The sequence below is a fragment of the Hirundo rustica genome, chromosome 19 (genome assembly GCF_015227805.2).
Source record: "Hirundo rustica isolate bHirRus1 chromosome 19, bHirRus1.pri.v3, whole genome shotgun sequence".
In the NCBI taxonomy this organism is placed as follows: Eukaryota; Metazoa; Chordata; class Aves; order Passeriformes; family Hirundinidae; genus Hirundo; species Hirundo rustica.
In genome coordinates this window covers 6,851,608-6,867,685 of record NC_053468.1, presented here as the reverse complement: position 1 = coordinate 6,867,685, position 16,078 = coordinate 6,851,608, and the positions used below count along the sequence as shown (strand labels likewise).

At 42.3% G+C, this 16,078-nt stretch overlaps 1 protein-coding gene across 3 annotated transcripts; it reads right to left on the bottom strand.

The window, feature by feature from the left end:
• Nucleotides 1-3,551: 3,551 nt before the first annotated feature.
• IFT22 (intraflagellar transport 22) lies at nucleotides 3,552-12,375 on the bottom strand. Of its 3 annotated transcripts, XR_009208425.1 has the most exons (7): nucleotides 12,295-12,375; nucleotides 11,987-12,066; nucleotides 11,815-11,904; nucleotides 10,965-11,167; nucleotides 5,782-6,023; nucleotides 4,702-4,901; nucleotides 3,558-3,793 (listed from the first exon to the last, which is right to left on the bottom strand). XR_009208425.1 is itself a non-coding variant. In XM_040082851.2 (5 exons), exons 1-5 carry the CDS (start codon nucleotides 12,331-12,333, stop codon nucleotides 9,901-9,903), a joined length of 561 nt encoding a protein of 186 aa, XP_039938785.1. In that variant the 5' UTR covers nucleotides 12,334-12,373; the 3' UTR covers nucleotides 9,020-9,900. The 3 variants fall into 3 exon arrangements, 1 of the variants encoding a protein (XP_039938785.1); XR_005703671.2 differs by having other exon boundaries at nucleotides 3,552-4,901; XM_040082851.2 differs by lacking the exons at nucleotides 3,558-3,793; nucleotides 4,702-4,901; nucleotides 5,782-6,023 and adding an exon at nucleotides 9,020-10,049 and having other exon boundaries at nucleotides 12,295-12,373.
• Nucleotides 12,376-16,078: the final 3,703 nt, after the last annotated feature.

Below are 16,078 nucleotides of genomic sequence, written 5' to 3'. Positions count from 1 at the left end.
TCAACAGCCTGGTATTGTTTGACAAATGTAGGTAGTCCTGGATTTCAAGAATTAAAATAATTTGGAAAAATGTTTTGCACAGATGTGTGCAATAAGTAATAAATTTTAGTACATATGGCTACAGGCTGTTAATGGGCTAGAGAGAATGAACTAATAGGAGAACAAGGAGTCCATGGGGCTAAAAAAGGGTGCAGGCAAAAATTAATGTTATCTGTAAAGAAGTGATACCCAAATAGATATCCAGGAAAAAGGATGCAACATTCCCATGGACTAGAAGCTGTGCAACAATCTGTGGAAACTCTAGGAAAACAAGGAAATATGAATTTGGTATATTATGAATGGGATAGTTATTAATCAGAGATGCAGAGTGCTCAGAGTTTAGCACAATATTTGTGGCAACATATCACTAATATATGCTCCCTAAAACAAGACTTTGAGCATAATTTAGAAATGCTGTAATCCAAGACAGCTCCTCTGTTGTGTTCAGTGTTTCCAGGAACAGCTTAGCACGTGTTTGCTCTTACTCTTTTTTATATTGAACTTGCAGAGCAAGACTCACTTCTTTGATTAATATTAAGCAGTGTTTTGTTTGTGCCCTGTGGCAGAAGTGCTCAGATGGAGAGGGCTGGGTACTGAAAACACTAAAAGCATTTAATATTCTGTGGAGGTCTGTTAAAGTTGTCTGAATACAACATCTGGTATCAAATATTTGGATGTTTCTGCTAGTATTTGGACCTGCTCTGGGTCTGTGCTTTGTTCCAGCTTTGCATTCCCTCTCTTCCTTCCTTGTTGCTAGAGCCAATAGATGATGGTTTATTGCCTGGTGCAACCTATTAAAGTCCCTTTGCTGGGGGCTTGGCAATTAGCTGAGCAGAAAGAGTGTGACACTTTGACATCTGTGGGGTTGAAATGGAACACCGACTTAAGATTTCCCTGAAAGGTTTTTTATCTGTCCACAAGGTGATGGAGAAAGAAGAAAGGTTATCCAGAGGCTTTGGGAAGATATTGTCTGATGTGTCTGCAGAGTGGGACCCTGTTTGAGAGCTTTTCTCTGTATAAAATGTGCCTGCCCACCACAGAGCCCTAGTGGGGATATATCCAACATCCTTCCTGCCAGGGAAGGTGAGTGCCACCCCACTACTCAGCACTTCCAAATGCCACTGCCAGCCCAGCCTCATGTGCAAGGACAACTCCTGCAGAGCTGAGGAATGTGAAGGGAAACCAGGAGCTGTTGTGTGTCATAGGACTGATGGCACTCCCCAGATGGAAGTGCCTGTATTTCAGTCACACAACATTCCACAGCCCCCCGTCTTCCCAAGCCCTTCCCACTGCTGGGCACAGCGAGGAGGGACAGCCTCACATCACCCACTGTGACTGCAGAGGTGACTCAAGGGCTGGTGCATATGAACCACCCAATTTAGAAGTGTTTGAGATGAATCCTTTCACTTTAGGAAGTGTTTTATCTAAGGAGGGATGAGTACACAGAGCTACTGTTACCCTGGTTGAGACTTTGAACATTTGGCTTCACTCTTGGACAGATTTCCCTATGAATGGTGTTTTCCCCTGTAAATTTTACCAAATTTACCTGCTCAGAGGCTCTGACTCCTGGAGCTATGGCCAAAGCTACAAAAGAACATCAAATGGGAATTCCTAAATTGAACTCGTAGTATTGTAAAGCAACTGTTTCATCTATAGTAACCAAGAAAAAAAATGTCTCACAATGTAACATTTTCTGCTACTAAGAAAATAAGGTATTTTGAGTTATATTCCTTTACTTAGTCTTGCTATGTCTTGATATGTTTAAAGGGCTGGATTTCTTCTCTTTTGTCTTGTTTTCAGGCTTGATACATCAAGAAAACTTCAGAGGAGTTATTATTGCCTCACACCAATGGTAAGGGGAAAGAGAAGCAAGTTATTCATGTTTAATGTTGTTTTGTGCCAGATGTTTTGCTGGTAGAAATCCATAGCTCCACAGGCACCAATTTCTTCAGGATCTGGAATGTCTGACACAATTTCTTTCTCCTTTCTGGATGATCTGTAAAGGAAGCTGCTTGATTTTGCAATATTGAATATTCACGCTGAGAAGTTATAAGCAAAAACAAAATAATGAGAGACAGGGTCTCTAATAAGCTTCCTGCCACATGAGGCTCTGGTTCTGATGAAGCAGATGTGGTTGCTGACTTGTTTCCAAAATGTTTGTTGAGTGGTGATTAGATTCTGTCATGCTGATGTTATATCTCTGTGATCTCATTCAATACAAGTAGTTCTGCAAACAGTGAAATATTTTTTTCCTATGGATTTATATCTTGGATTGTGTTTAGGCATGGATTCTCTGATGTTTAATGGGGATTGAGTTCATTTTAGCCTGTTTCTTCAATGAGAAATGAATAATCTGTCTTAACTTGGCTGTCTATTTTTACAGAACTTGCAGAAATTAAATATTGTAAGTTCTAAAAATCTGAGTGGGAATTATGAACCAGTTTCAACATTATTTGGGGCCAATTCATATAAACAAATATAAACATGACTCTTATTTTCTTACAAAAACAAAAGCTAAGAATCAGTCTTTATTTCTTTATATTTCCACATTACCTGCTTTATTCTCTTCTGGTTTATTTGTGATCAACCATAGAAGATATGCTTTATTTTTAAAGCTGTAGGACATATGGGACTTTTTTGCCACATTGGAGGCATATTAAGACATCATTAATTTATGCTTGTTACAAGCCACAGAAGAGTTCACATTCTCTTTTTATTGTCCTTGCTGGGGCATGGGAAAGAGGTACCATGCATTTTAACTTACACGTTTGCACAGGCAAGTGCAGAGAAAACTAATTCTAAAGGAAAAGATATCTATTCTATCACCAGTTCTGGTGAAGGAAATGTAGAAATAAAATTATCTTTTGGATTGCTGAGTCCAGTCTTCTGCTTCTTTAGTGAGCCAAGTTTCCAATCTTTTTCATAAACAGCTTGGTGCTATTCAAAAATATGCTCTTCTTGTTGTCTCTCCTATTCTCCCAGTTTCTCACTTTATATGGAGTTTGTTCCAGAATTTCCTGCTTTTGATGGGAAAAACCATTTTAATTTTCATGGTCAGTTTAGGCATGTCTTTCTTGTTCTGTGAAATGCCTAAAAAACCCATTACTGCAGGTAGCTATGTCTGTATAGGGAATAAGGGAGGAAAACCCTTTAAGAGGACAGAAACTCTACACTTGGGCAAATCCTTAAGGCTCAAGTCTGTTGGAAACTAGGCTTTAACAGCACTTAGCATAAGGTATTTGTGTATCTGATACTACCCAGGTTTTTCTGGGACTGGCAAATGAATTATTTAGTAATGGAAACTGCATGTGCATGTGTCTGGCTTCTGTAGGTTCATGTGATAGAAAACTGTAAGAGTGTCTGTAGGTATCACAGTTGCCCAACTTTGTGTCACAGACCCTGTGTCTCAACAGGGCTCAGAAATTCCCATTTAGCTGGGTAGAAGAGAGAGAACAGAGTGGCAAGTCTCAGCTTTTATTGCTAATGCTTTTTTACAATAACATTTATGGTCTGTAGATTTGGTTCTGTGCAGGTCTGTGTGACTTAAAATTTATTACACCACTTCATATTTGTGCATCTCTCTCCAGTTCCTGGATGTGAAAGAAATTAAAGGTCCAAAAGGTTACCTTTATGTTGATAGATCCAGATATGCCCAATATTTAACTTCCCTGGACAAAGGAATTGCATCAAGGGCTGGCTTGTCCTGTTAGCATGTGACAGTGTCAGCCCTGTGTGCTGCAAAGCTTCATGGAGCCTTAGAGAATAAAAAAGAAAAAAGCCAAGTGTACACTCAATGGAAAACAGATGGAGTTTTCATTAGATATTACTTTTAATGATCTGCTTTAAAAGTAAAGATACACCATTCTGAGCAGAAGGGCCTCATAATAGCTGTGTTTGGGTCCCAGGCTCATTAACTTAGCTACAGATAAGCAAAACTGCAAGATCTTTGTATCATTAGAGGTTCCAGTCAAGCTTGCCTACCATTATTAGAATTCCAAACACAGCAGAACTATTTTGGAGCCTTAACAATAATCTATCCTGAAGATGTATCTTTATTTAATGATTCAGAGTTGTTATTATGGGCCTGGCAGTCAGTTGCTCAGTTTCTGGAGTATTACCATTTAACCTAGGTCAGGATAAAAATCCTGGAATGCTCATAGCAGGGCAGTCCTGAGGGCCTGTTCTTTACAGTCCACTCGGGTGTGACTCTCCCAAATGGTGTCACTGCTGTGAGAGGTGACCCCAGCAGCCTAGGAAACCTGAAGGTCCCTCCTAAAAAGAGGGACACTGCAATCTTTGCCTGTGGGTACTAAGTCAACATTTGACATGTAAAGAACAATGCAATCCCAGGGTTTTAGGAGTAGATGCTTGCTGCCAAACCACAAGAAATGCTTTTGTCTGGAACTCATGGAGCAGTAACATAGCAGTGGAGGGTGTACCCTTGTCTGTTATTCCCTCTGAGCAATTTCTCAGAGACTTGTTACCAGGATTCAGATAGATTTCATGGAACTAAGAGAGAAATGGGCTTTAATTTCCTTACAAAAGGAGGGAGAGACAATAGAACTCAGCAAAACATGTGGCATCTTTTTGTTTCTGTCTGACAGTTATGCAAGCAAAACGCAGTGCCCGTCTTCAGCCAGTACTCTCTAAAGTGAGACTCACGTGAGAAATTTTGTGTAATCTTTCTTCTGGTATGGGTTGATAAAACCCATTTACACATATTCCTCTGCATATGTGTAAATACAACCTATGTCTTCAGCTGATCTCCTGCTGGGGAGTACAAATCAGAATGCAAGTTTCTCAAAGTTCAAGGAAGTTTGGAGTTCATGTTCTGGTTCACTGCCACCTCTGCATAAATATACCTGCATGAATTTAAAAAAAAAAAAAAAAAAGTCTTTTGTTTTCAAAAGAGACAGACTAGAAGGATCAAGTCCAGTGACAATCTGTCACAAACTGCTAATTAAACACGGTTATGGAACGAGGTTTTTCTCACTCTGTCAGAAACCTTCAGCTTCCAAACTAGAGTTATTGGTTGACTAGTTTGTTCACATTTAGTATTGTGCCAAAGCTGTATTTTAGTTTCGATTACACACAAACAGAATGTATTAGATTTCCTCTGCTTTTTGTGTCTTTCAGAAAAAGAAAACAAACAACAACAACCTAACAAAACTTGTGTTCAAGGTCGAATTATTTCCACATACAATTTAAGGGCAGGGATGGAATAAGCAAAAGGAGCAGATGGTAAGTGAGTGCTTTATAGTTAGGTTTGTGTACCTTAGTTAGAATGGTCCAGCCCTTTTTCAACAACATTTCTGCTCTTCTGATTGCTCTTGTTACCTTATTACCAAATAATTGCAGTCAATTTTCTTTCTTTATGACTTATTTGCAAACATCAAGGATATCCCCTTGCTATGTTGCTAGAGTGAAAAAAACCCCTACCACTTCTTATCCAATTGTTTCTTTCTTCTTTAGCCATTCAGTGGCCTTTTCCTGATTCAGTGTATCTTTCTAAGGATGGGTGACTAAACCTGAACTCCACTTGAACAAGCCAGTTCCATCTCTCTGGTGATTCCAGCACCAGGTGAGAGGTTCTCGGTGTAGCTTGTGAAGAATTTTCACAGGATGAATTCTCAGCAAATTCTAAACAGGTGCCCTTCCAAGGTGTCTAGTTATGCAAAGCTCAGTCAAGGAGAAACTTGTCCTAAGTAAATAAACTGTATGGATCAATGCAAAAATGCACACCTGAAGTGACAAAAGGCTTGCTTTGTACACAGGAATTAAGCCCTGGACTGCTCGGAGTAGCAGCACATGATGTCTGGTACTCCTCGGTGCCTTGGTGTCCGTGTGTGCACGCAGAGCTCCAACTGAAACTGGGAATTACTGCTGCAGTGTTCCCAGCGTCTTGGGAAAGGCAACTTCTCAACAAGGTAAATTGGAATTTTGCCACATCTTTGCTGCACCAAATATTCCACCAGTGGAGAATTCTGGAGAAGTAATAAGAGGAAATACAAGTGACTGCCAGAGCAAGGTACCGCTGTTGAAAATTTGAGTTGTTTAAAATGTGATTTTAAGGTCTCCTGGATACCTTCTATAAGTTGCTTCCTAAAGCATCTGCATGTCAGCACCCTACATATTTTAAACTGAGCATGGAAAACCCCAGCATGGATGGGCACTCTTCAATGTGGGGACCTACGTGACTCCCTTTAGTCACTTGGCAACACAATAATAGAAATAGGAACGTGGGATTTCTTATGTCTATTGTGTCCATTAGAACAATACCACTGAGAGCAACCGAGACCAAAGGCCTGGCCTTCAAAATATATGACTTGAAAAGAGAGCTGCATTTTTTTGGTAAGGTCCAAATGTATTTCATTCAGCTTTGCTGCTACCCCCAAAGTTTAGTTGTAAACAAGTCACACATCTGGGCAGCACTGCCTGTAACTGTCTTCAACCTCAACAGGAATTGCTGGATTCACAACGTTCTGTGCGTGCAGAAGACAGCTTGTAAGAGGTAAACTGAGCAAACTCTTATAACTGAAGAGCCTAAATATCTTCAATGACTAGCCTGCAAAGTAGCCACAGTCTTTAACTTTATGGATATAACCCTGAAGTCTTGAAATTCTGCATTTTAACCCTGCAGAGCAGGGTGCTGATTCTGACTGCTCCCTATCAAATTTCCATGCTGACTCTGTCCAGACAGGTCAGCTCTCCAGAGCAATGATGTACTGCTTTTGTGGGAGGTGAGTGTCAACGTGAGTAGAACTCACGTACAGCTATAAAGGGTTTTGTAGCTATACAGCAATAAAACTTTGAAAACCATTTCTGTACATCATAAATAAAATGAAGTAAGCTGTCAGGATTATCATTACTCAGTGCCAAGTGACAAAATAATGTTGCACCTGAATAACTTCTGTTGAAGTGACAGATTGTTTTGTCACTGCACGGTTGGCATATCCTGGAGACTTTGGATTCTGCACTGTGGAGGATGAATTTATTTGAATTAATATTTAAAATGTTCTATGCTCCTGATTCCAGCCTCAGTTCCCAAAACTATGACAGAAAAACCACTGGAAAAAATACCCACTGAATTCCAGTATGGACAGGGATCCACAGAAAGGGATAGGGAACTTGGAGGCTCCCGATTTGTGCACAGCTGATACAAAGCCAGGGTTTGGAGTTCATGGCTGCTGACAGGATGAGAAGGGGACATGCTCTGTTCACTCTAAGAGACTAAGGACACCTGGAGAAGGCTGCATTTTGGAGGAGTTGACAGACTTCACTGGTTGTCTGCCTTTCTCTTCTTGGAATGGCCGTTCCAAAAAGCCTTTACAAACTTTTCAGCATAGTGGTGAGGTCCTCAGTGTGGAAGAATAAAATAAGAGTGCTTTTGCTGCAAAGCTGCTGTTCTCCTCTGCTCCTAGATGGTTCCCACTCCCAGTCAAACCCACAGCTTGCCAGCTGATTCGTGGCTGATTGCCACCTGCTCCCAGTTTTCCTTTACACTTGCCTGGCACTTCCTTGGCTTCCCAAGCAGAAATAGGACAGAGAAGGGAACAGCCCCTTGTGAACCGCCTGGCTTCAGGCACAGACACAACTGCCCCACAGTCTGAGTAACACCAGGATCTCCTGGTCTCCTCATCTCCAGGATCATCAGTAACCCAGCATCTCCTGGGGCTCTGCAGGCTCAGAGAGCTCAGAAAGGCAGAGACCCAATGTGCATTCCTTGGCATTCCCACACCTCTCTCCTAGCTGGGTGTCCTCCTTCATAAATCATTAATGAAAGATACTTCTGAATAAATACTTTCTCTGTTATCTTCTCCAGTATTAAGGATTAATTTTGCATGACTCCATGCCTTTACTGTTCTTCAGCAGTGACAGAAATTCATTTCTTGGCCAGATTTTATGAATGATGTTCCATATTTATTGTGCATTATGACCTTTTCGGATGATACAAAGTCAAGTCTAGGCATCTGTCTTTGGTTCTAACATTATTTTTCTTCTCTGATGAACAGTGTGTTGCACTCTACAGATACCTGTAATTTACAACCTTTTTTTGAGTTTAATGTGAGATCATGATTAACATTTTATATGAAGCAAGGTGGTGAACAGGAAAGTTCATTGACTTTTCAACCCTGGAATCACCCAAACAGTTTTACATTCCAAATAAAATATTTGGTAGGTTTCACACCAGTCTTTTACCAGTGAATATCACAATGTTGCTGTTGGGAAAAACTGAGTTTATTAAGGCAGTATATTTTAAAAATTGGCTCCAGCACCACACAGCTGGCAACAAGGAAAAAGTAATCTAAGACAGCATGTAAAAAACTGTTCTCTAGTTAGACTGTGTATTTTTAAGAACTGCCTCCAACAGACCACCCTATGACATTGATTGCAAGCACAGAAAGCCTGATTGTTCAAAAATCATGTAAATAAAACATAGATGTTAAAATGCCTGCTTCCCACTATTCACCTCCAACCTACTCTTTTCATCTTTTTCTGCTTATTTTGTTTCTTTCCTGGTGTCCTCCCTCTCACTGATGTTTTCCTTCAGTACCACCCTCTTTGCCTCCCAGAACCAACTGTAGCTTTTCGCTTTAATGGCAGAACAGGAACTGTTCAGAGATCTTTTAATCTTTCACCTCGCATGGCACTTGCACAAGGACAGCCTACTCACTCCTCGGAGAACAATAAAAATAGGAAAAATAGTAATTAATTAAGCTGTATCACTGAAAAACCCGAGTTTCTTACTCCTGTTGCCTTGCACTAAAATACATGAAGTACTTCCTGGCTTGTAACATACTTTCTCTAAAGGATGTTTACTAATGGACAGTGTCAATGTGGTGTCATTTCTTTGGCTACATCTCTTCTTGTAGGCTGAAATTTATTACAAGTTTATCACTATTTTTCTTACTAAAAATGAAACAAGTTGCTAAGAGTTCCACAAACCCATAATTAACTTCCCCTTTGAGAACAAAGAGGATGCATTTTTTAAAATGTTTTTATTGCCTTAGTAATGCATGTTACAAAAAAAATGTCTTCTGCAGCAAAACACATGAAGAACAGGAATGAGTGCAAACCAAACAAATCAGAAAGTAAATTATCTATGAAACCACTTATTTCAATGCAACAGGGAACAGTAAAATTTTGAAACAGCTTTTCCTCCTCTGAAGAATGCAGAACTAATTGGAGCTCCTGACATAAGTCAAAATATTGCACTAAACCAAGATTTCAATTCCTTCCTCCCAGAGAGACCTAAAAATTGTCCTCACAACATGTTTATTTTGTTGGAATAGAAGAAAAACTTAAGTCTTGAGAAAGACTGCAACCTGTCCTGTCCTGCCAAGGCAATGGCTGTGCCATGTGCTCTCTTCAAGGGAAAGACAACTTGGAACATAAAAACTGGATTCTACACCATGGCTTCTTCTCAGATCTCTGTTCCAATCAGTTTGTACTGATTTCCAAAGATAAGACTTCTCCAGCTAAAATGAACACTTTGCCCAGATGCTTCAGCAGAACTCGAGTGTCTTATGTTCTGTCAGGCTTTCTTCTCCAAGCACCCTTCACCCCTGCAGAATTCCTTTGAATTTTGAGGACATGACCCATACCTCTGTATTTTGGGCCACACTAACGTAATAACACCTTCCTGTGCCTCTGATGTCAAAGTGCAGCTACAAATTTACTCAAATTCCTGGATATGCAGCCTTCTCCTTGGCACCACAGTTCACCTGATGTCAGCACTTGTTCACAGACTGAAGTATTTGCAGCCTGGCAGATTCTCTGTGGGAGGGTCTGTTTACAGGCTAGTGTAGCTTACAAAGGGAAAATCATATTTTTTCTTCCTTATTCAGTATTTTTTTAATATTATGAGATAATTGACATTTCTTCCCTCTCTCTGCTCTCATTCATGATGGTGATAATGCTTCTGAAGTACTTGATAAATTCCATCCGAACATCTTCAGGATCTTCCTCTAAGTTAGAATGTATCAATTTCAGCTTGTTCAGTGGATAACCTTTGAAAGTAAGTAAGAATAATTAGGTATATTCCTCTTATAAAAAGAAATAGTCACAGTCAAGGTCATTAGACAGCTCATGCTGAAGTCAGCTGGAATTTAGTGGTACACATTTGACACTCCAGATAGCACAGAGCAGGACAAGGAGAAATGCAGCAGATTTTGTCAGTGTTGCAAACAAATACAGCTTATTGCCAGATTAAATTCTTCAAAGTTTATTATTATTGAAGTGTGAAGTCTGGTTTTGGCCTCACATTCAGTTAAGAAGAATTAAACAAATTGAGCACTGAACTGCAATTTGACTATTGAAGTGATATGATATTCTTTGATTACTTCAAAATTATGGAATGATACTGTTGTATTAAATATGTATTAATATATTAATGCTTATAACAAACTTGTGCTTGTTTGAACACTGGAGCAGACTGCCCAAAAGGGACTGGTGTGTTTTCACAACCATAAGCAACCACAAATAATTCTGCAGTATCTAAGGTACTATTGCCAATTTTAAGATGTTGCTCATTAGCCTTTTATTTCAAAGGGCTCCTACTCTTTTGACTGGCAAAATACAGACTTAAACACCCTCAAAAGTGTATTTTACAAAAAAAAAAATCCAATGTAAGACCCAAACTACTACTGATGAGGAAATATGGCAGGAGTACTAATTTCTGGCTCAGCTGCATGCACACTTGGAGAAGCCACTCAAACCTCCTATTCCACTTTTGTGAAACGGGAATATTGCTCACCTTCTAGGTGACCTTAGAAATCCATTATTTCTGTTTTTGCAAAGCACTTTAGTGCTCTTCAATCAACAAATTTAAATAAAAACTGCAAGCCATGAAGCACTAACCATTTTAAACACACAAAGATCAATGAAAAACCCTGAGCTACAAATGGAGTTTTCCATCTCCTTACCCAAGGACAGGTTTTCTGTGTCCCCTGCACTGCCTGGCTTGTGATGTGCCACCAGGAGACACTGACTGTCAAGCAGTGGCTGCTGCTGCACGAAGCACGAGTACCACATCTCGATTTCTTTCAGGTGGCTGGGCAGCTCAGGGTTGAAGATTATTATTACACCGTGGGAGTCCTTCATCAGAGCTGGCCAGCATGTTTCAAACCTTGAAAAACACAGAAAATTGAAAGACTGACAGCTGTAGAGCAGAAACGTGCACTCAGACTTCCTCGTGATTTTTCCGCTTCTCAAGAACAAGTACTTTTTTAACTATAACATCAGTAACTTTGCCAGTTATAGATCATATTCCAAGTATTTTGACTTATCTATTATGATAGTTGATCCCATGGTTTTCTAATTTGATGATTTGCTGACAATGTAGAATTTGGTCAAAAGCTCATACAAACGTCATAAAACACTGCCTAAGAATGGATCATTCTCAATTCCATCTTTTAGAAATTAAGGCCTCAATCATATGCATACATTGTTTGAAGTCCACTCACATAATTTAACAGAGATGAAGGCAATTACAGCGTGGGCCTCTGTCTCCTGTATCTGGAACTTCATTCCAGGAGTTGTGGACTTCACTGTTTTAGTCAGTCCTTACCCAAAACAGAGTTCAGCTGAGATCATGGCAGAGAGTACCTAGTGTTGGATGCTTTACAGCAGAAACTATAAAAATGTATTGGGGTAAAGAGTCAGGAATACTCCTCATGTCTAACAGATCATTGGCTCGAGCCTTAAGTATGAGTATCTCGTAAACAGAACTATCAAGAGTTCAGTAACCTGGAGGAAGCAACAATGCTGGCTTACTTTTGATCACCACTGCAATCCCATAGCTCGAATCGACACCCAGCGCCCTTGCTGTTCCCATGGAGGTTTGGCTTCTCATACTCCAGGATCCTGCGGAAATGATGGATACACAATGGGATATGATCCCACAGAGGGCACGGCAGAGCGCGGGGCTCTGGGGGCTCTCGCTCACCTCACCCCCTGCGTCGGGCTGTAGCTGCAGATCCCTTCCGTGCTCTCGGACACGAAGTTTGCCAACACCGACTTTCCAGACTAGCAGAACGCGGGGGTGAAAGACACACGCAGGAATTTAATGTGCCAAAGCCACAACGTCGGTGCTCACCCAAACGCCCCGCGCCATCCCTCCCGCTCAGCTTCCGTGCGTGCAGGCCCGGTCCCTCCTTCCTTTCTCCCCTCCTTCCCTGCCCCCCTCCCGCCGCAGTGAGCCCGCGGGGCCCGGCGCTGCCGGCCGGGGCGGGGGGGGTCCCGGCCTGCGCTCACCTCCCGGGGCCCCACCAGCAGCACCTTCGCCCTCAGCATGGCGGGCGGGCACGGCGCCCCCCCGCGGCCGCTGCCCGGCAACGCGCGGCGCGGCGGGAGCGCGCTGCCATTGGCTGTGTCGCCGTCACGTGACGCGAGGGGCGGGGCGCGGCGTGAGGCGGCTTCTGGCTCTGTGGGCTGTTCGCCTTCTGTCCTCCTTCTGTCCTCCTCATGTCCCCGGGCCGGTTCCCGCTGTACTTCTGCCGTGTCCTCTCTGTGTCCCCGCTCCGTCGCAGCTGTGTCCACTTCATGTCCCAGCTCTGTTCCCGCTCTTTCCGTGCTCTCTTTAGTGCTCCGTCCCCTTCAAGTCGCCTCTTCGTCTTCTCGGTGTCCCCGCTCCGTCCTCGTGTTCGTGCACTGTGTCCTCACTCCGTCCTCGCAGTGTCCCTGCTGTTGCCTCACTGTGTCCCCGCAGTGTCTTTGCTTGACAGAACGAGAGGACACAATCTTAAGCTGTGCCAAGGGAATTTTAGGTTGGATGTTAGGAAAAAGCTTTTTACTGAAAGAGTGATAGAGTACTGGAATGGTCTGCCCGGGGTGGGGTGGTGGAATCACCATCCCTACATGTGTTTAAAAAAAAGACTGGATGTGTCACTCAGTGCCATGGTTTAGTTGAGGTGTTAGGGCATGGGTTGGCCTCGATGATCTTAAAGGTCTCTTCCAAGCTGGTGATTCTGTGTGTGAATTCTGTGTGCTTCATCCCCGCTGTCCCCTCACTGTTCCCCCGCTTTGTCCCTGCTCTGCCCGGCCTGCTCATCAGTCTGCTGGAGCAAGTATGGTGTCACAGCAGAAGAGCGAAGGGATCCTTCACAATGTACGTGCTGGTGTGCCCCAGGGCAGCTTTGGTAAGGGGAAAATCCTCCTGGCACTTCCCAGCTGCTGCTTTCAGCAGGGTTTCCAGCCCCTGAGCTGTGTGACCCCTGAGCACTGACCAGAGGAATAACAGCTGATGACTCTTGAGGGCAGAAGTGGGAGAAAGTGGAAAGTCTCTCTCAGACCATTTTTCCACCCATAGATACCAATCTTTGAACCATGATTAGATAAAACCCATGACTCCTGTGCAACCTTTCAGGGTCCAAAAGTCAATGAAAGAAGGAATAGAGACCACCAAGCCCACTGCTGCACGCCATTGCTGGCCACATCCATGCAATGCTGCTGTGCATTGGCCCCAGTGCCCTGGTAGGCAGCCCTGGAGGGATGAAACAGGCAGAGGTCAGTGCCCTCTTCCAGAGCCCTCTGTCAATGTAGTCTTCAGATCATTCTGCACCGCTCTGGTGTCCCTCACTAGCTCGAGCAGTGCTCTCCTTCCTTGTTTCATTGCAATTTTAACTGCAGATTCTCCTTGGAAGGATAATGAAGGCAAGCTCTTGAAGATTCTTATTGAGGCTTGTTAAGGGAAGCAAGAGGCTTTTTGCAATGGCAGCTTCTAAGAAAATAAAACATCTGGCAGACAGATGTGCTGCTTCAGAGCTGTTTAGTGCCCAGGTACAATAGCACTTCTAGACAAGCTTTCAAACAGGGCCTCTAGGCGCTACCACGATGTAAATGTTTATTACCAGTACTGCTAATAAATGTGAGCCAGAAATGCTCTGCTCTAACTGAGGGGGTACAGTCTTCTCTGTCACAGTGGAGACTCTTTTGTTGTTTCACTCCTTGTGTAGGGATAGTTTACAGTGGTTCAGTGTGACAGTGGCATCCCGATGTTCACACAGTATTTTAAACTTCAGGAAAACCTTTCTTTTCAGGTTTGTGGGACTAAGACAATGAAGAAGCAGTAGCTGCAACTACCCGTGAATTCGATTCTGCTGTAGCAGACTGGATGTGTGCTTTCTGTTTGTGAAGATTCGTGTGTGATTCAGGACCAAATTCACAATGAGCTGGGACAACTCATACTTAATTCTTTCCACAGCTTTGTTGTTTTCCACATTTCAGACCCGTGACTTCCAAAGGAAAGACAGAAAGGGTGGCCCAGAGAGAAGAACCAGGACAGCCTTAGCTGGCATATGGTATTAGCTGACACTAGCACATGGAGAGAAATGTGTTATAAAGGGTCCTATTGTGGACATCAGCACAGAAGAAGAGGAAATAAAGCATAAGAGGTAACTGAAACTGGGTAAAACTGGCTGTTTGTGCAGCTGCCCAGAAAGCAATTAGGATTAATTTTTAGATGGAGTGTCAGATAGGGTCTTTGTGTGTTTATATTAGCCACTGAAGAGTAAGGAGAGTACAGCTGACTAAGGGTGCAATTTTGGGATTTATCCATGTGATTTAGGGTTTGAAGTCACTTTAGAAAGTGGGAATTAAGCTTTCAAGCCACTTAGGGTGACTGTTTTCAAAGGCATCTAAGTCAAGTACATTTGATGTTATCAGCATCTGCCTTAGGCATGTGGGAAAAGCTATGTTAGTTCCTGGTGTTTTGTTGGCTGAGAGTACATGTGTGTGAATCATTTTCCTTCACTGATTTAAAACTCTTTGTCAGACTGCAGCAGAGAGAAAACCCCAGCAGTAGGTGAACTACTTCCAGACAATGCTGGTAATGGTCTTTATGTCTTGCATTTATTAGATGGCAGGCTTTCCACCAAAATGTTTTGGTAGCAAGCAAAAATTATCATCTTTAGGTGATTTTCCTTGTAAAAATTCTCCTTCTTCCTTCAAAAGCCAAAAGCCACTGCAAGATATCAATAATATTTCAAGAAAGTTTTTCTTCGCTCTAGAAATGCCAGTGAGAGCTTGAGTGAGAGATGCAATGATTGCTGTGTGAGGGCAAGTGATGCTTTTTGCCTGAATTGCAGATCAGAGGATATTTGCCTCCAAGATAGAGACCCACTAGTTTTACTGGAAGCAGCAGTAAAATGTAATGCCAGTCAGCTTTCAGATAATACTTGAGCCCTTGCAAACCATTCAGTCTTTCAGTATTTAAAGTTTGCATTGTATTTCGTTTAATGTGGCACATAAAAATTTTCCTATGAAAACAACTCAAAAAAAATTTTTTCATAAGCTTTTGTGGCTCAGTATTGGTGCTTTGTTTAATATACTGTAGCAATGTTTCCAAACTTTGGGAAACACGCCCTGGAGCACTCCAGTTGTGTGTGAAAATGCTGCCTGGGTTAGAAGTACAACCACATGGCACAGCTCACCATGAAGCGAAGGCTCTGCCTGGTTGCTGTGCTTCGCATGACATTTATTGTGTGTGTGCAGAAACAGCTCTTCAGAGGGTGCAGACAGAGATCTGCATTACGTCGTCCATTTATTTATACTGGTTCACCTGGGGGCAAGGCCTGGAATACAGGAATTGAGAGAAAAGAACACCTATTTTTGAGCATTGTAGCCCATTATTCAAAATTAAGGAGAAAATCAGTATTGTAATCTCCAAGCTTGTTGGTTAAGAAGCTCAGGGCAGGGATGTGTCTCTGGGGATCCAAACATAGTTGATTAAGTAAATGGTGGTTTGGATGAAGTGTGGCTGCTCTCTGGAAAAATCTTTGGGTGGAGCGATGGCAGGAGACCAAAGGGAAACAGGACATTAAGGTGCATTGACAGGGATGCAGTGCAGTCCTGCTCTTTGTCATGAGTCTGCAGGGTAACACTCAGTTCAGTCTCTCTCAGGAAACCTATTCTGGAATCAACAGGAAAAGCTCATGCAAACCTTATTGCTTTGTTCATGCCAACAGATTGTCAAGAACTTCAACTCTTATTGATCTGTGGCCTCAAAGTCCTTCCCAGGGGAGATGAGGGTCTTTATTTC

Excerpts from the sequence above, each read along its gene's own strand:
- IFT22 (XM_040082851.2), bottom strand. The coding sequence starts at position 12,333 with ATGCTGAGGGCGAAGGTGCTGCTGGTGGGGCCCCGGGAG. Across the intron at positions 12,067-12,294 it reads TGCTGGTGGGGCCCCGGGAG|TCTGGAAAGTCGGTGTTGGC; the intron begins GTGAGCGCAGGC and ends GCGTTCTGCTAG. Across the intron at positions 11,905-11,986 it reads AGCCCGACGCAGGGGGTGAG|GATCCTGGAGTATGAGAAGC; the intron begins GTGAGCGAGAGC and ends TCATTTCCGCAG.